Source organism: Macaca mulatta, chromosome 1, assembly GCF_049350105.2.
Source record: "Macaca mulatta isolate MMU2019108-1 chromosome 1, T2T-MMU8v2.0, whole genome shotgun sequence".
Lineage (NCBI taxonomy): Eukaryota > Metazoa > Chordata > Mammalia > Primates > Cercopithecidae > Macaca > Macaca mulatta.
In genome coordinates this window covers 78,419,869-78,440,021 of record NC_133406.1, presented here as the reverse complement: position 1 = coordinate 78,440,021, position 20,153 = coordinate 78,419,869, and the positions used below count along the sequence as shown (strand labels likewise).

The 20,153-nt window shown below is 34.5% G+C and overlaps 1 protein-coding gene across 4 annotated transcripts in view; it reads right to left on the bottom strand.

The window, feature by feature from the left end:
• Positions 1–20,153, bottom strand: part of MARK1 (microtubule affinity regulating kinase 1) — a 142,788-nt gene that overhangs the window by 44,576 nt on the left and 78,059 nt on the right. For all 4 annotated transcript variants that reach the window (XM_015115877.3, XM_015115885.3, XM_015115881.3 and 1 more), the window contains exons 5-9: positions 19,509–19,574; positions 15,259–15,329; positions 4,635–4,691; positions 2,107–2,343; positions 1,898–2,017 (exon numbers count right to left, since the gene is read on the bottom strand). In XM_015115877.3, the coding sequence (XP_014971363.2) occupies positions 1,898–2,017; positions 2,107–2,343; positions 4,635–4,691; positions 15,259–15,329; positions 19,509–19,574 (551 nt within the window). The remainder of the gene's footprint in view (positions 1–1,897; positions 2,018–2,106; positions 2,344–4,634; positions 4,692–15,258; positions 15,330–19,508; positions 19,575–20,153) is intronic.

Here is a 20,153-nt window from a genome sequence, read left to right as displayed (position 1 = left end):
TCTTAAGGTTTGGTATAAGAAATATTTCTATTTAAAAAAATGGTGTCAAGTTTCCCTGGAAAGTCATTTTTGGGAACTGTGAAGCAAATCAGCCTTTGCATAGTAATATCTATAATATTATGATAATATTTCCAGTAGGAACTCGTGTTTTCATAGCTGAAAAACTTTGTTTTGGTAAGCTGGAACAGAAAGCTGCAGACTATACTGAAATATGTTGGAATGAGCTTCTGATGATCAAATATTTCAGTAATAAAAATTTGGCTTTTAAATTCAACTCAAAGCACTCTACTATTTTAATCCTCAACACTTTAATACTAATGATAAAAGACTAATGTGTTTGGCTACTATAAATTAATCATCTTTAAGGCATCAGCACATCTTATCTACTGTCCACAGAGATCTGTAATATCTATTCCCCCAAAATAATTTTTGTATATTCTTTTTGCTCTGCTCATTAGCTAAGCTGTTGCTTCAACTCTGGGCATTTTATTAAGTGACACTCAAGTAAAGTGGGGTTCTTACGATAAAAGTCACAAAGCAGGATTACAAGACATGTTCTCTAAAGTTCATTATTTTAGAACTGATATGAGAGTCAAGAATTTTAGCTTTTTAAATATTTCACCTAATTCTTCTATGAATAATGATGGAAAGCTTTCAAAATAAGTGACATAAAAGTGGGCATTACATAGTACATGTTCTCTACTAAAGCATTACTATCATAATTTTTTTACCCCCAAAAAGGGGGAAAAGCCCACAAAATTTGTAAGATATAACTAATACCATTTAAACAAATAATTCAGTAAAAAAATCCTTATCATTGATGAACTGACACAAAGCATTTAAAATAATTTCCCAGTGGAAGTCACCATCCCTTAACTTCCATCAAAACATGCTGTATCTTCTACTGAAAAATATTTGTGGAAGTAAAATTACAAAGCCCACACTAACCTGAGAGCTCTGTACACAGGGATGGCTCACTATAAGGCTGCCTCCTAAGCAGCATGAAGTCCGTGCCAGAAAGCCCCATTGCTACACTAAAAAAGTACAGTTTATATGAGGTTAATTCTCTGAATTCTCTACCTTTCTATTAAGGCGAATAAAAGAAGACAGAAAGTACTAGTGAATAATGCATGCTGAATCTCTGAAATTATGTTAGTAAAGGCTAAAATATCATTCTTAAAAACAGATGGGCAAAATACTTAAGAAATAAATTATTCTAACTGCAGCGCCAGAAGAAAAAAAATACTAGACATTTTGGTTATGTGAACTTGCTTGCCTGTAACATACTTAGTCCATTTATAATGGTGTCTATTATTATAAATAACCTCATATATGGAATGTATGTAGGCAACACAACAATGTGTTAAGAAATGAAATGCCTGTTTCCAATATGTTCTACTTAAATATTTGTAAATTTTCTTTACTAAAGTTGAGAGGTTTCTATTGCATTTTTAAATGCTAGATACCAATGTCAGATATAGCTGTGAAATATTCACTAGATTAGAATTTTCACTATTTTCTTTTATCCTTGAAATATTTATTGAGAACTTACTAAAAACAAGGTTTCTGTTTTCGACAACGCAATTTCTGACAGAGGCTACGTTTTCCTCCTTCTCTAACTAAAAGTGGATTTAACCTCTATTTTTGTGTTGTTTTAATTTAACATGGCACTACAGAACAAAGAGGAAATAATAGTTTTTAGAGACAGCTACTGTGGCAACTTTTGAAAGTGAAAAAAATAGTGAAAAAAAGTCATGTCATTTTCCCTACCTCTAAACAACAGGCAGATTAGATAATCTGGCAATTTTCCTAAGAAAACATTGGAGAAAAATGCTCTTCAGTTTCTGGAATATTTTAATTGTTAAAATTTAAATTTGGAGTATAAAAATTTACTTACTTCCAAGCTACCTCTCTTTATTGGATTCAGGACTAATAATTTCTTCAGAAGATTTTCACAGTCTGTGGACATGTAAAAGGGAATACGGTATTTCCCTCGTAAAACTCGCTCTCGCAGTTCCTTAATGAAAGTGAAAGAAAGCACTTGTAACTGGTTTTTGAAATAATCATACTTGGGGATAAAACATTAATATAAAATTTAGCTGATACCTTTAAATTCTGGCCATCGAAAGGCAAGGAGCCACTGACTAATGTATAGAGAATGACGCCCAGACTCCACACATCCACTTCAGGCCCATCATACTTCTTTCCTTGGAAAAGCTCGGGAGCAGCATAGGGTGGGCTTCCACAAAATGTGTCCAATTTGTTCCCAACTGTAAATTCGTTACTAAAACCAAAGTCAGCAATTTTAATATTCATATCACCATCAAGGAGAAGGTTTTCAGCCTAAGAGGAAAATAATAAAAAGAACAATGTAAAAAGCCTACATAAAATAAAAATATTCGTTAAAAGTGTTTTAGCTTCCAAACTTACATCTCGTCTCTCATTTATAAATGTAGTATCAAATTTAGAAGCCCAGTATGGTACTTCAATGCATTCTGAACTACATCTATATAAGACTAAATTTTAACGCTATAAAAGGAAAGCTCTCTTTATATGCATATATGCAACTACTTAAGAAAGGTTATTTAAAACCCATTTTCTTTCATAGGTTATTTTAAACTCATTTTTTCCCTCATAGTCAGAAACATCCTAGAAGTGTACCTTAGTATGACCTACTCTAAAGAGCACAATACTAATCCATCTTGGCCTTAAACCAACATGATTACCCAAAGGAGCTCTATTTTAATAGGGTATTGTTGGTTAATGCTAGGCTCAAAGGTATATCTACAGTAACTGCCTGTCAGGGGTTCTGTGACTACTAATTCATTCCTTTGTCCTCTCTTATAGAATGCTTCCTTAACAAACTACTGTTTCAGTAAAACATGACCAAAAAATACAGCCTCTATTATATCTTGTCTGTTTTAAGCTTCTTTTTGCTGTTTTAAAACTAGATTCTCTTCTTGACGTATATTTTACATAGAAAGCAGTGAATTTTCCATGTTTTGAGATGGTTTTCCAAAATCCTAAAGCAGAATCACTCAAAGACAATATTTTACATGTCCCTTTTGTAAACAGAAGCAATTCAATAAAGGACTTGTTTTTGTACATGTTTTATTTCAAACTCTATTACAATGGATGGATAGACTAACAAAGGTATAGGTTACTTTGTAGATGTGTTTTATCAGGTTTCAAAAAGAAATAAAATTTGACTAAAACAAAAATCAGATTTCTCTATATTACTACAAGGTCCAACAATCATAAGAGTCAAGCACTCTGCCCATCATATATCTCTTCCCTCCCTACCTGCCACAACCTTTCTTTTCTTCTTTTTTGTGGTATACTAGCTTGGGATATTTGTTTTCATTTTATTTTGGAAAATGCAGATACACCTAGAACCCAAAATATACAATAAAAATGGGGTATCATTTATTACATAAATACTATAAAAGCACATACATTTGGAAAAATTTATAATAGATTGTAACATTTTTGAACTGTGACAAAACCAGGTTATTTTGATGTTCTGATGTAAGGGCCTGGTCACTGTAAATTTCTGAAGCTGTTTTTGAGCAAGCTGGACTTTCTCTAAAAATGTCTGGATGGATATCAAAGTATCCAAGCTGCCTCAGAAGAGAAGAGCTGCAAGGGGTTCTGAGGTCTCCTTCCAGGAGTGTATAGGAAAACTCTCTCTACTGGACTGGAGGGAAAACACAAGGTTTTGAACATTATTATTTTTTGCAGATTTTTTTCATATAAGAAATGAGATGATAAACTGGGAGTTAAACACAGAAGCAGGGGAACAGTTCTTTTCTTTCTCATTCGTCATGGAAGTGATTCCCCTTAAAATAGCCAAGGAAGGAAATCAAGAAATAGAAAAATTGGGAGCAACAGAAAATTCATAAGCTCTGAAAAATGAAGCTAAAATACAGAATTAGACTTGACTTTTGACAACTGTTTAGGATAATATATTCAAACATAACCCAAACTGGTGCAAGTAGTTGATAAAGGTGATGAGGAAAAAAGTGAAAAAGAAAAATAAGACTCTTACGTACAGGACAATGAAAATTAAACTTGGAAGATTAGAGAAAAAAGGAAAAAAACATGTAAACATTTTAGCCCAGGGTCCTTCCACTTTCATTTTTTAAACAATCTATGTGGCACAACCATTTATTGACTAACTACACATTTCTTATTCCAAAGTATGCTCATTATACTATTATACGCATTTAGTGTTCATAAAAATGTTTTAAAACTTTCCTTAGTTCTTTGAGCTTTAAGGTAGAGTGTGAATACTGTCTCTTATGTAAGGGAAACATGGGTCTGTGCTCTGACTTTGCTTCTGTCTGAGGTCCCACACTTTTGGCTGGGAATAAAGTTCCATATCTATGCAATTAAAGCAAACTAATTAATAGTGAATCAAATCCTCTAACCTCTAAAGCTAGATAACTTCTCACTTATATTTTCTTCATTTGCTCAGTGAAAATATTACCTTTCATAAAGCTGCTGTGAGAATCAAAAACTAACTACTTGTATAGTGTCTAGTAGCACAGTTAGGCAATAAGACAGCTCTAATATTATTATTAAACATACGTTAATAATAAAGATTTTTTTAAAAATTACAATCAGAAGCTTACCTTAAGATCACGGTGAACAATGCACTTTTGATGACAATACTGTACAGCAGATACAATCTGGAATAAATATTTGGATAAAAGAGTCAAACTATTAAAAAAAATTTTCCCCAATAATCATCTCCAATTTAGATAAATTACTAACTTGGATTTCAAGGTAGTATTTAATTAATATGCTATGTCTTTAGTTCAGAAAACTATACACATTAAAGCGATGAAATTTTCGCTGTTAAGTGCAGAAAATTTGGAAAAATAATATTCTCTTACTAAAATACAATAAAATATTTCTCTGTCAGAGGCTGTGAAGATGTCATATGGCTCATTTATAGTTCTCTGTTTATGTGACTGAATGTGTACAATTTATAGTTTTGGTCAAATGGTTTACTATAGTGTTGAAATAAAAGCTTTGACACACATGAATTACTATTTTAAGATAATTGTCTCAAGTTAAAAAAGCAAAACTCTATTCTAGGAATTACAACAAATGTGTTCAAGGCATGTTTCTTTAGTGAGGCCAATTCACTAAGAACTTATCGATGAGGTATTTAGCAATACCTATATTTATCTATTCATATATAAAGAGAAAGGAAAGTTTTTGAGCCTTAAAAAGAAATGTGATCAGCAATAGAAAAGAGGGAAAAATGAAATTCAATCTTAAACCTGTCACTAATTCAGTCAGGTGAAGTATTCTATGCCTGTAACTTGATTTTGTATGCAGCCATAATTTTTAACCATCACACAGAGCTCTTTGGAGACAAGGACTAAACAGGAGGAACCCAACAGTTTAAAGGCCAAAAGTATGACAGAAATAGATTATAAACAATTCTATGATAGTTCTTTATTACATAAAATACAGAAATAGAATCTGATAGCAATCAATTAAGAACTATTTTTTACATATAATTACATCTGATGAATAGAAGGATGGTCATTTTAATGTACATCAGAACATTCAATTCTGTGAATTCAGTTAAATATAAAAACAGTTTGAATGTTAGGCATTTACAAATGGAGACAAAAATGAGATTTTTTTTTCAAGTATAAAGGTGATGTGAAGTATGACCATGCTAATAGGAATATAGGTGGGAAAAAAAACCTTCAAAGTAGAAGTGAACTGATATTTCAGTATTGTAAAATTATTCTAATGTATATTAAAATGGTTTGAAGAGAGAGAAAACATGAATTCAAAACAAAATAATCAACACACAATGAGTAACATACAATTCCATTTAATTCATTTTGATTCAACAGTTTATTGAGTACCTGCTATGTGCAAGAAAATGTGCTGGTTGCTAGGCAAATACAAAAATGAATACTAATTGGACTCTGTCCTTAAGGCGCTTACAATCTGATTAAGAAGAGAAAATAAGGTATATATTCTCTATATACCTTGTATTATGGAGGTATATATTATATATAGAGATATATATTATTACCTTTCTATATATTGTATATAGAGAGGTATATATTATTCCCCTATAATACAAGGTAGAATCATAGAACTCTACCTTTTTAAAAGAGTATCATAAAAAATAAAGAATAATTTCAGTTGGAAATGCTTCCTGAAGGAGGTGATATTTGCTCTAAGCCATCCTTGAAGGACAGAAATATTTTAAAATGTGGAGATCTGGAGATGGGGAGGTGGTGAAATGCATTAATGACAGGGGAACTGTTTATTTGAAAAGCAGGTAGGATTCATGCCTGTAATCTCAGCACTTTGGGAGGCTGAAGTGGGAGGATGATCGCTTGAGGCCAGGAGTTCAAGACCAGGCCTTGACAACACAGTGAGACCTCATCTCTACAAAAAATAAAAATATTAGCTAGGTGTGGTGGTGTGCACCTGTGGTCCCAGCTACACAGGTGGCTGAGGCAGGAGGATTTCTTGAGCCTAGGAGGTTGAGGCTGCAGTATGCCATGCTCACACCACTGCACACCTACCTGGATAACAGAGTGAGACCCTGTCTCAAACACAACAAACAAACAAAAAGACCAACAAACCAACCAACCAATCAAACAAACAAAAAACCCCAGAAAACCAAACCAAACAAAAAATCATTTAAAGAAAAGGAGGTGGAAAAATGGTGACAGTGGGAGTCAAATCTTGACAAATAGGTTGGTAAAAGTCAAAACTAGGCAGGTACTACAGAACCACTAGATGTTCTTAGGCAGGGTGACTGGGAATGATTATAATCAATTTGAAGTATGATTCCCAAAAACACAGAAGGATCTAATGATGAACATTTGTAGTGTTAGTTTTCTTAAGCAATATGTTTCAAAATTCTAATACCCAATTTTCACTAAATTACGTTCATTAGCCAAAAGACATATACATTTATATGTATATTTTATTAGACATACTATATAGGTTATAGTATGTTCGTATTATAAGATTATTTTGTATCACGGGTGACAGAAATTTGCTGATAATGACATTATCTTTTATTAGGCACGTTTGTATGATCCACTGAAGGTATGCGACAGATAATAATTTGGTTATCAAACATGATCAGAGGCCATGCAACTCATGTCAGACAGAATGGTCTCTATGAAAACAGTTCTATATTTACTTCTGGAATCAAACATTTCCTAAGCCTCAAAGCATCAAGAATGGAAAGATAATTACGAAGAATCCTCTGCATTAAGCATGTGTTCTCCCCAAACTCTATGAAGTCTGAGCTATCAGTCAAATGTGGTGGTTTATTATAGTATTAACACAATTGCTTAGCAGGGAACAATTTCTGCCATGAAAGAAGTTCTGCCTTCTGACTCACTGCAAGAATCCCCCTCCACAAGCCCAATTTTTACTGCATTATTTTACAGCTAGACCTTCCAATCTCAAAACATTCTGTACTTCCATAAATAGGATATAGGAACTTCCCTATGAGCCTTCTATTAATGGATCTTGAAAACATGATTTATAGGCAGCTGGGAACTGACGGTAAGACCACACACATCAGTGTTTTCCATTGAGGTGGAGTTATCAGGGTTACTTTGCAATTATTAATACTTATAAGTGGGTCAGGAATCCGCATGCTTGAAGTGGTAGACTTGATATTACAAGAATTGAATCAATATTATGATTTTTTTTTTTTTTTGTAGGCTCAAGTCTTAAGGAATTTTGTAAAAGCATTGTATGGGTAATGGCTGCTAAGTGGTCTTAAACTGTCCTAGTGTCTTCAGTATTTCTAAGAGTAAGGTCAAGGACGTATATACATTTATCCTTGTTGACACAGTATTAACACATACTTTCTTTCACTGTTAAAATAAAAAAGAAAATAAAAGTAAATGTATATTCATTAAGTCCGTAAGAGTTTAAATCAAATCCATAAATAAAAATAAGCTCCTCAAAAATAAATTTAAGTGTAAATTTACCTTTAGTCAGGTAACTACAAAATAATGTACGTGTGTGCATATGTGTATGTATGTTTACATATCTCTGGTTTCTAAAAATGAGACTTAGTAACTTTTTTAGTTTTGGGAAAACATATATAGATACTAAATACATTTAAAATTTACAGTAAATAAATAGATTATAAATAAAATATTTCCCATTGTTTTACAATTTAAATAGCATTCATTGGGCATTCAGTCTCTGCAATGTAAAGAATATGAAGATGATTTCAAAATATTACAGATTTTATTTCAAAAACCATGCCAATTTTAGTAATTATTTGTATCTGTAAAAATATCTATGTCCCAACCTCCTATCCTGCTCTCGCTTACCAGCAAAGTTGGAAAGCTCTTTAAAATAGCAGGCATTTCCAACTTCTCTAATTCCATATAGTACCCCATACAATTTTCTACATCTACCAAAAAATAAGTAAAACAAGGTGCCTAAAAAAGTAAGAGTAAGTAGCAATAATCTCTAAAATATACATTAGGATTCCAATGGGAATATTTAATGCAAACTGGAACTTTCTTGCTGGTCTGCTACTAACAAAAGCTACTGTGACTGATATTAAATGAATAATATATAAAATGATGTGTGTGGCTGTGTCCAGTGGCTCACACCTGTAATCCCAGCACTATGGGAGGCTGAGGTGGACAGATCACCTGAGGTCAGGAGTTCAAGACCAGCCTGGCCAACATGGTGAAACCCCTTCTCTACTAAAAATACAAAAATTAGCTGGGAGTGGTGTTCTGTGCCTGTAATCCCAGCTACTTGGGAGGCTGAGGTAGGAGAATCACTTGAACCCAGGAGGTGGAGGTTGCAGTGAGACGAGATAGCACCACTGCACTCCAGCCTGGGTGACAGAGCAAGACTCCGTCTCAATAAATAAATAAATAAATAAATAAATAAATAAATACATGTCAAGACAGCTGAATAGGAACAGTTCCGGTCTGTAGCTCCCAGCGTGATCGATGCAGAAGACGGGTGATTTCTGCATTTCCAATGGAGGTACCTGGTTCATCTCATTGGGACTGGTTGGACAGTGGGTACAGCCCACAGAGGGCGAGCTGAAGCAGGGCAGGGAGTCGCCTTACCTGGGAAGCACAAGGGGTCGGAGTATTTCCCTTTTCTAACCAAGGGAAGCCATGACAGACTACCTGAAGAAACGGGACACTCCCCGCCCAAATACTGCGCTTTTCCAAGGTCTTAGCAACCAGCAGACAAGGTGATTCTCTCCCATGCCTGGCATGGCACGTCCTACGTCCATGGAGTCTTGCTCACTGCTAGTGCAGCAGTCTGAGATCCATCTGTGAGGCAGCAGCGTGGCTGAGGGAGGGGCATTCACAAATGCTGAGGCTTGAGTAGGTAAACAAAGCAGCCAGGAAGCTTGAACTGGGTGGAGCCAACTGCAGCTCAACAAGGCCTACTGCCTCTAGACTCCACCTCTGTGGGCAGGGCATAGCTGAACAAAAGGTAGCAGGCAACTTCTGCAGACTTAAACGTCCCTGTCTGACAGCTCTGAAGAGAGCAGTGGTTCTCCCAGCACAGCGTCTAAGCTCTGAGAAAGGACAGACTGCCTCCTCAAGTGGGTCCCTGACCCCCGTGTAGCCTAACTGGGAGACACCTCCCAGTAGGGGCTGACAGACACCTCATATAGGCAGCTGCCCCTCTGGGATGAAGTTTCCAGAAGAAAGATCAGGTAGCAATATTTGCGTTCTGCAGCCTCCACTGGTGATACCCAGGCAAACAGGGTCTGGAGGAGAACTCCAGCAAACTCCAACAGACCTGCAGCTGAGGGACCTGACTGTTAGAAGGAAAACTGACAAACAGAAAGGAATAGCATCAACATCAACAAAAAGGTAATCTACACCAAAACGCCATCTGTAGGTCACCAACATCAAAGACCAAAGGTAGATAAAACCACAAATATGGGGAGAAACCAGAGCAGAAAAGCTGAAAACTCTAAAAATCAAAACGCCTCTTCTCCTCCAAAGGATCGCAGCTCCTCGCCAACAATGGAATAAAGCTGGATGGAGGCCGGGCGCGGTGGCTCAAGCCTGTAATCCCAGCACTTTGGGAGGCCGAGACGGGTGGATCACGAGGTCAGGAGATCGAGACCATCCTGGCTAACACCGTGAAACCCCGTCTCTACTAAAAAAAATACAAAAAAACTAGCCGGGCGAGGTGGCGGGCGCCTGTAGTCCCAGCTACTCCGGAGGCTGAGGCAGGAGAATGGCATAAACCCGGGAGGCGGAGCTTGCAGTGAGCTGAGATCCGGCCACTGTACTCCAGCCTGGGCTACAGAGCAAGACTCCGTCTCAAAAAAAAAAAAAAAAAAAAAAAAAAAGCTGGATGGAGAATAACTTTGACGAGTTGACAGAAGTAGGTTTCAGACATCTACAGAACTTTCCACCCCAAATCAACAGAATATACATTCTTCTCAGCACCACATCACACTTATTCCAAAATTGTCCACACAGTTGGAAGTAAAGCACTCCTCGGCAAATGTAAAAGAACAGAAATCACAACAAACTATCTCTCAGACCACAGTGCAATCAGATTAGAAATCAGGATTAAGAAACTCACTGAAAACCGCACAATTAAATGGAAACTGAACAACCTGCTCCTGAATGACTACTGGGTAAATAACAAAATGAAGGCAGAAATAAAGATGTTCTTTGAAATCAATGAGAACAAAGACACAATGTACCAGAATCTCTGGGACACATTTAAAGTCATGTATAGAGGGAAATTTATAGCACTAAATGTCCACAAGAGAAAGCAGGAAAGATCTAAAATCGACACCCTAACATCACAATTAAAAGAGCTAGAGAAGCAAGAGCAAACACATTCCAAAGCTAGCAGAAGGCAAGAAATAACTAAGATCAGTGCAGAATTGAAAGAGATTAGACACAAAAAACCCTTCAAAAAATCAATGAATATAGGAGCTGGTTTTTTGAAAAGATAGACAAAATTGATTGACTGCTAGCAAGGCTAATAAGGAAGAAAAGAGAGAAGAATCAAATAGATGCAATGAAAAATGATAAAGGGGATATCACCATCAATCCCACAGAAATGCAAACTACCATCAGAGAAAACTATAAACACCTCTATGCAAATAAACTAGAAAATCTAGAAGAAATGGATAAATTCCTGGACACATACACTCTCCCAAGACTTAACCAGGAAGAAGTTGAATCTCTGAATAGACAAAAACAGGCTCTGAAATTGAGGCAATAATTAATAGCCTACCAACCAAAAAAGGTCCAGGACCAGAAGGATTCACAGCCGAATTCTACCAGAGGTACAAAGTGGAGCTGGTACCACTCCTTCTGAAACTATTCCAATAAGAGAAAAAGAGGGAATCCTCCTTAACTCATTTTATGAGGCCAACATCATCCTGATACCAAAGCCTGGCAGAGACACAACAAAAAAAGAGAATTTTAGACCAATATCCCTGATGAACATTGATGCAAAAATCCTCAACACAATACTGGCAAACCAAATCCAGCTGCACATCAAAAAGCTTATCCACCGTGATCAAGTGGGCTTCATTCCTGGGATGCAAGGCTGGTTCAATATATGCAAATCAATAAATGTAATCCATCACATAAACAACCAACAACAAAAATCACATGACTATCTCAACAGATGCAGAAAAGGCCTTCAACAAAATTCAACAGCCCTTCATGCTAAAAACTCTCAATAAACTAGGTATTGATGGAATGTATCTCAAAATACTAAGAGCTATTTATGACAAACCCACAGCCAATATCATATTGAATGGGCAAAAACTGGAAGCATTCCCTTTGAAAACTGACACAACACAAGGATGCCCTCTCTCACCACTCCTATTCAACATAGTGTTGGAAGTTCTGGCCAGGGCAGTCAGGCAAGGGGAAGAAATAAAGGTATTCAATTAGGAAAAGAGGAGGTCAAGTTGTCCCTGTTTGCAGATGACATGAATGTATATTTAGAAAACCCCATCGTCTCAGCCCAAAATCTCTTTAAGTTGATAAGCGACTTCAGCAAAGTCTCAGGATACAAAATCAATGTGCAAAAAAATCACAAGCATTCGTCTACACCAATAACAGACAAACAGAGAGCCAAATCATAAATGAACTTCCATTCACAATTGCTACAAAGAGAATAAAATACCTAGGAATCCAACTTACAAGGGATGTGAAGGACCTCTTCAAGAACTATAAACCATTGCTCAATGAAATAAAAGAGTACACAAACAAATGGAAGAATATTCCATGCTCATGGATAGGAAGAATCAATATTGTGAAAATGGCCATACTGTCCAAAGTAATTTATAGATTCAATGCCATCCCCATTAAGCTACCAATGACTTGCTTCACAGAATTGGAAAAAACTACTTTAAAATTCATATGGAACCAAAAAAGAGCCTGCATTGCCAAGATAATCCTAAGCAAAAAGAACAAAGCTAGAGGCATCATGCTACCTGACTTCAGACTATATTATAAGGCTACAGTAACCAAAACAGCATGGTACTCGTACCAAAACAGAGATATAGACCAATGGAACAGAATAGAGGCCTCAAAAATACCACCACACATCTACAATCATCTGATCTTTGACAAACCTGACAAAAACAAGAAATGGGGAAAGGATTCCCTATTTAATAAATGGTGCTGGGAAAACTGGCTAGCCATATGTAGAAAGGTGAAACTGGATCCCTTCCTTACACCTTATACAAAAATTAATTGAAGATGGATTAAAGACTTAAATATTAGACCTAAAACCATCAAAGCCCTAGAAGAAAATCTAGGCAATACCATTCAGGACATAGGCATAGGCAAGGACTTCATGACTAAAACACCAAAAGCAATGACAACAAAAGTCAAAATAGACAAATGGGATCTAATTAAACTAAAGAGCTTCTGCACAGCAAAAGAAGCTACCATCAGAATGAACAGGCAACTGACAGAATGGGAGAAAATTTTTGCAATCTACCCATCTTACAAAGGGCTAATATCCAGAATCTACAAAGAACTCAAAGAAATTTACAAGAAAAAAACAAACAACTCCATCAAAAAGTAGGCAAAGAACACTTCTCAAAACAATCATCTATGCAGCCAACAGACACATGAAAAAATGCTCATCACTGGCCATCGGAGAAATGCAAATCAAAACCACAATGAGATACCATCTCACACCAGTTAGAATGGTTAGAATGGCAATCACTAAAAAGGCAGGAAACAACAGATGCTGGAGAGGATGTGGAGAAATAGGAATGCTTTTACACTGTTGGTGGGAGTATAAATTAGTTCAACCATTGTGGAAGACAGTGTGGCGATTCCTCAAGGATCTAGAACTAGAACTACCATTTGACCCAGCAATCCCATTACTGGGTATACACCCAAAGGATTATAAATCATGCTATTATAAAGACACATGCAGACGTCTGTTTATTGTGGCACTATTCACAACAGCAAAGACTTGGAACCAACCCAAATGTCCATCAATGATAGACTGGATTAAGAAAATGTGGCACATATACACCACAGAATACTACACAGTCATAAAAAAGGATGAGTTCATGTCCTTTGCAGGGACATGGATGAAGCTGGAAACCATCATTCTCAGCAAACTATCACAAGGACAGAAAACCAAACACTGCATATTCTCACTCATAGGTGGGGATTGAACAATGAGAACACTTGGATACAGGGTGGGGAACATCACACACCGGGGCTTGTCGTGGGCTGGGGGGCTGGGGGAGGGATAGCCTTAGGAGAAATACCTAATGTAAATGATGAGTTGATGGGTACAGCACACCAATATGGCACATGTATACCTATGTATCAAACCTGCATGTTGTGCACATGTACCCTGGAACTTAAAGTATAATTTAAAAAGGAAGAAAAATAAAAAATAGAAAAATAAAAAAAATGATGTGTGTAATACTTTATTTAAGGGTAAGCTTGAACTTCCATCCCATGATAGAAAATAAGTTAACAGTACGTGGTTGGATGCCATTCAGTTTCTTAATGTTGTTTTCCTTATTACCAGTTGTCTTTATGTTCAGCTATTTTAACATGAATATTTCTAGGAATCTATCCCAAATAAAAGGGCTATGCACATCTTTAGTATAAAGCATTTCACAAATTGTGTTCCAAAAAGCAATAATTCTGTGAGATATTAATAACAGAGGTTTCACAAAACACACACACTCATTTCATGGTCAATTTGGAGAATGCCATGTTACAAGTTAAACAGGCTTTTTCTTCCCCTCCCTTTCAGGACTTCTCTCTATTTGTTTCACATGTTAACACACATGTACATATCTTAGAGAAAGAACTTATATCAGTATTTGGTCTTTTCCCAACATATTGATTACAGAACCTCTTTAATTGTAAAATTAAAGTGTTCATGCAGGCAGAAGAGGTAGCGAGCCATTTTAAAAATTCTAAATTTAGTAAAAGTTTAGGATATAGTAAATTGTCCGCTTAAATTTTAGTAAATTTTATGAACAATTTACAATTCACTAATTTGCTATTTCTATGGTAACTTATATGTATGCTTACAACTTACAATTCATTAATTTGCTATTTCTATGGTAACTTATATGTATGCTTATTTCAATCACTTCAGTTCTAAAAATTAAAAATAAAATTCTAGATAAATTTATTTTTTCTTATTTTATTATTTCTGTAATAAGTCATATTCAAGTTGAACTGGAAATATGAGTATCTTACCATATTCCTCTGCCACATTTTGCAAAGTTTCTTGCCTACTTGGTTAAATAAAATTGACCATATTCTTTAAATCTACAAAAATGAGTTTAAACACCAAAACATCTTTAATTAAAAGAATATAATACAATACTCTTTAAATAGTACACATACATGCTGTATATATAAAGCCAGTAATAATTTATAATAATTATTGGATAAAGACTTCAAAGGGTTAACTATTTTTTTTCTATGTCAGTCTAGTATATGTTTCCAGGACTCTCAGAGAGTTAACAGGGTGAGTCTCATCTATAAATATTTACTCTTCATGACAATCTAAAAATAACCATCTGCAACTATTTAAATTTAAATTCAGAAAGGTTTATTTTTTAGGAGTTTTTCATCCTTAAAAATATAAGAAAGCAGGAATTCTTGTTTTTAAAATACCATGTGCTGTGAAGTCCAGTTTGTAATAATGTCCATTGTACATCACTACAAATATCAGTAAAACAAAATTGAAAACTACTTTCCATACCTGCCTAAATTTTGCACGGGCCTCTTTCTCTTTCATTCTTCCATGGGCAACTAAGTAATCAAATACTTCACCTGAATCAGAAAGGTAAAGCAGGTAGTAAAATATACATAGATTTTTGGTTAACAATATATGCAATGTCAAGTTTTTTCCTTGTTTATAAAGAAACTTTTGGCCCACAATTTTCTGCTAGTTTATGTAAGTTACAAACTAATACATGAATAGAAAAAAGGAAAAAATTACATATAAAATTGAGTATCTGCAGCAGTTTGTGATTTAGCAAAACTCTTTAAAAAATAAGTCATAAAAACACAACCAAGAAACTTGCTTTCTGCTTTCAAGTATTATGTAAAAATACAGTCAACTCTTTATTATTCATTCTAGTAAAGGGAAGCCACAGCCTGGGAAATCAAAAATTAAATTTGGCTTTGTATTTGGGGCCTACATTTCAAACAAAACGATTACGTGTTTTTTGTTGGATTGCTCTTTTGAATTCTCCCTGTCACGTAGCCTGGATAAAATTCCATCTCACTACTTCCATCCACATTGATTTCTTTCTTTCTTTTCCTATACTCTGTGTTTATTCTCACTCTACTCATTTCATACATTTCAGTAGTTAGCCACAAATTATCCAGAATTAAATCTTTTGTGTGTGTATCTCTATTACCCCAGATGAACTGTAAATTGCTTGAACATCATCATAATATCTGTACTTAATTTGCATCTTCATCTCCATGGCAGAACACAAAGTGGATAGATAAATGTTTGGTGAAATAATTTAAAAATAACTAGAAGCCGTAGAAATTTTCTACTAGATCCATTACTTTACATGTCTGTAAGTTTTTCTCCTTTTTCTCTAGTTAGTAATAGCTTAAAACTAAATTAAACTTGAGACACAATTTAAAAAATAAAATATCTTAGTATAAGAGTTAAATTTATTTTTGTGTCCTTATAATTTGTACCATATAGATATCCATGTATATTAAAAACTCACAAAATGGCTTCAAGTGTTCTTGTAAAGTATAGCAAAGTGGTAAAAACAAAAACTCAGACTTTAGAATCAGACCAATTTTGGTATGAATTTTGTTTTAGCCCTAAGTACTACTGAAAGACATTATTAGGAAGATTTCTTAAGTTCATTAAGACTCAGTTTCTACCTACTGCCTACACACATGGTTGTTGTAAGTATTAAATGAAATAATGCATGTGCTTAGCACAGCAACTGGCATATAGTAAGCACTCAATAAATGGCATTTCTGTACCTAGGTATACAGATACATTTTATATATATATATATGCAATATCAATCCTAGGATATAAATAAAATATTAAAAACCAAATATGTAATGAATGTATGTCACATGAAACTAATACATCTACAATGTTAGACAGCATATTATATAATATTAAGCATATTTAAGTGATTAAATGGGATGATGAGAACAGAGAAATGAATGGATGCTCTAGTTGACTCATCATAGTAGTTAATTCTAGATACGTGGTAATAGTTGTTAATTCTAGTTAACCCATCACAGTAGTTAATTCTAGATATGTGAGTTTAGGCTGGGAAAGATATATACAAGAGTTCGAAAAATTTGGATCTACTCTTAAGTACTGCCTAGAATACACTTACCCCAGATATTTACATGACATAATCCTGTACTTATCATATATTGTTTGTGTATGATTTACTTCCCCAACTAGAATGTAAGCGTCTTGAGGGCAGGGACTTTGTCTTTGCTCACTCATGTATTCCCAGCACCTAGAACATTACCTGATATATGGTAAGCATTTTATAAATGTTGTTTGAATGAACAAAAGAAAGAATAAACATATCATTTCACAGTAGTCCTGAAACCTACTTTTAATAGGCTCCTTTGGATTAAACATGGTTCAAAATAAAAAAAAAAAAAAGATGTATTTGATTTTCTAATCACTGAAAATTTTCATTCCATTAGTGAACCAGAATCAACTCTTGGCAAAGAGGCAGTTGTCTGACTTAATTCTTATTCACATTACCTTTCTAGTGTACACGTCAGGTTTGATCCTAAACCAACTAGAAATTTCAGAGGAAAAATATTCAGTGTTTTATTTTCCAGAGTCACCTTGCCATTTATGGATTAAAAAGGCAAGAAAATGATTCTAGATTTACTGTCACAGAACCATGATGGTTTTTGTCACAGAATCACTAACTTGCAAAACTCAAAGAAAACCTATTGCAGGAATCAGAATTTAATGAGACTAGCTGGTATGGTCTGAATTCCTGTACCCATTTCTCTACACTACTCCCCACTGTGCCTCCCAAATATGCTACTGAAGGAGAGTGGTGAAGGCCTTACATGCTCTTACTCTAGCCATTACTCCCCTTCATTAGCACCAATAGAGAGTTGACTGTACTTACCATTAACCGTTAAGTCAGTACACATATTAATATTAACACAGTCTTGCAGTGGGCCTTTATAAAAACATAAGGGTGTCTACAGAATTTTAGCAGTCTATAATAATTTCCCAAATCAAAGTGGATCTAGCTCCTTTCTCTAAACTTTACATCACTAAAAGGAAGAAAAGAGTCTAACTAAACTAAAAATAATATTCGGGGTTCCTATGCAACAGATTATTACAGCAATCTAACTGAAGGACATAAAAATAAAGAAGTAGTTCATTATGTGGTATTTGTAGATTCATTACTTTTATTATAGATACACATTTTATGCAAATTTACATGGTTGTTTTAATATAATTTTTAAAAGCCTATCATAATAAACATTAATGATAGATTTTCAAGTTAAGTAAAAGAATCTACACTGAAATATTTTTTCAGGTTACAAAAGCTTTGCCAAAAAAAAAAAAAGGACTAAAATATTCAATCTGTATAAACAACTGCAAACGCAATTAAATATATTAACATCTATAGTAAAGCTTTTTAGAAATACGAGGCCAGGTGCAGTGGCTCACGCCTGTAACCCCAGCACTTCAGGAGGCCGAGGTGGGCAGATCATGAGGTCAGGAGATACAGACCATCCTGGCGAACACAGTGAAAACCCATCTCTACTAAAAATACAAAAAAATTAGCCAGGCATGGTGGCAGGCACCTGCAGCTCCAGCTAGTTGGGAGGCTGAGGTAGCAGAACGGAGTGAACCCAGGAAGCAGAGCTTACAGTGAGCTGAGATCGCGCCACTGCACTCCAGCCTGGGCAACAGAACAAGACTCCGTCTCAAAAAAAAAAAAAAAAAGAAATACGAGATAGTACAAATATAGCTTAGTTGCTACAGACTAGATAAATCCTTTTTATTCTAGTTCACATAAAATCTGAATCACCACTAAAATTATAAATTTCATTAGCTAAGAGCTCAATATAAGTTCAACACTAAGTTTTTCTATCGATTAGCAAAAAATCAATCAGCCAAATAATTTCAGATGCCTTCTTTCTTCTTCAGTTGCTTAAATCCTGAGCCCTTAAAACCTCCCTTTAAGTATTCTTTATTTTTACTTATTAAATGATTAATTCCATAAATTTTCAACCCATTTCTGAGAAAGTGAAGTCCTAAGTCTAAGAGAAAAGTGATTCTGAGCTGACGTATTTCTCGTTTAAGGGAAAGTGCAGGAGATGAAGGTGATTTTCTATTATATATCAGTGTTTAAAAATCATTCCTTTTTTTGACATCATGATAGTCAAAACATATGTGATATTCTACTACAAATGCATCTTGCTATCTCCCTGTCAACTCAGTCCTCTAACATGTAAAATATATAGATCAATACTTGTTTAAATGGAAACATTTAATTCATTTTATGAATTATCTTGGAAAGGCATATATATTGAGAATCTGTCATATGTGAACAATCAGTGAAATAAACACCTGACCTAGAACAAGCTTTTATTACAGATTTTATTAAATACATTCTGTACTTGAGCGCTGCTGATAGCCAAGAGTTTCTAATCATGATATGATAGAATAAAATTTAGATAAGAGAATCAATACATTTATAAGATGACAATACAAATTTAACTTTTCAAAAAATGTCCCTAAGTAAACTGTAAATAAGCCAAAAATTCCACTTATAATAATGTAGGATCAAAAGGTCTTAAAAGTAAACACTGAATTTTTCTTAAGATGTAATTTGAAGGCATTTAAATAAAACAATAGATTCATTAACAACACTGAAGACATAAATGTTATAATGAACCCTTAAGTGTTAATATTTCTGTATGTCTCAGCAAAGAGAACTTTTCAATCACCCTCATTCTTACCCCCACTCGCGTATTCCATGACTAAATAGAGAGTCTTCTCTGTTTCAATAACTTCAAACAATTTTACTGAAAAAAAAATTAGAGATATAACTCTATAACTGTTAGCACAGATTGAATATGCTTTAAGAAAATCTAAGGCAATACTAAACTAGTAGAAAACTTGACTATTTACTAAACATTATTAATCACAATTTTAAGTTCAAAAAGTCTCTCAAAGATTATTACTCCTATAACAGAAAACTACTTACCACAAAGTGATTTAGAACCAACTTTTTAAGTTGAAAAAGTTAAATTTCTAGGATTAAAAAGCCATTACTTTTTCAATAAGGTAATAAAAGGAACTCTTAAAATCAGAAAAATAGAATTTTAAACTGAAGTTTAAAAAGAGACTATGTTATATTACGGTGAGCAATTATAAAATGTTAAACAATCCTTGGTACAGAAACAAAAGAATTTCTGTATTTCTGTCATATTATAGAAGTTTCTGGTTAGAAAAACTACCAAATTATCAAATTTATGTAGTTGAAAGTCACCACAAATAAGCACTTTAACAACTATATACAGTAAGATTTTTAAATGTGCAAAAAAAAAAGTGTTTTAAAAAAACAGATTTTAAAAAGATTTTACTTCTCACAATCAAATGAT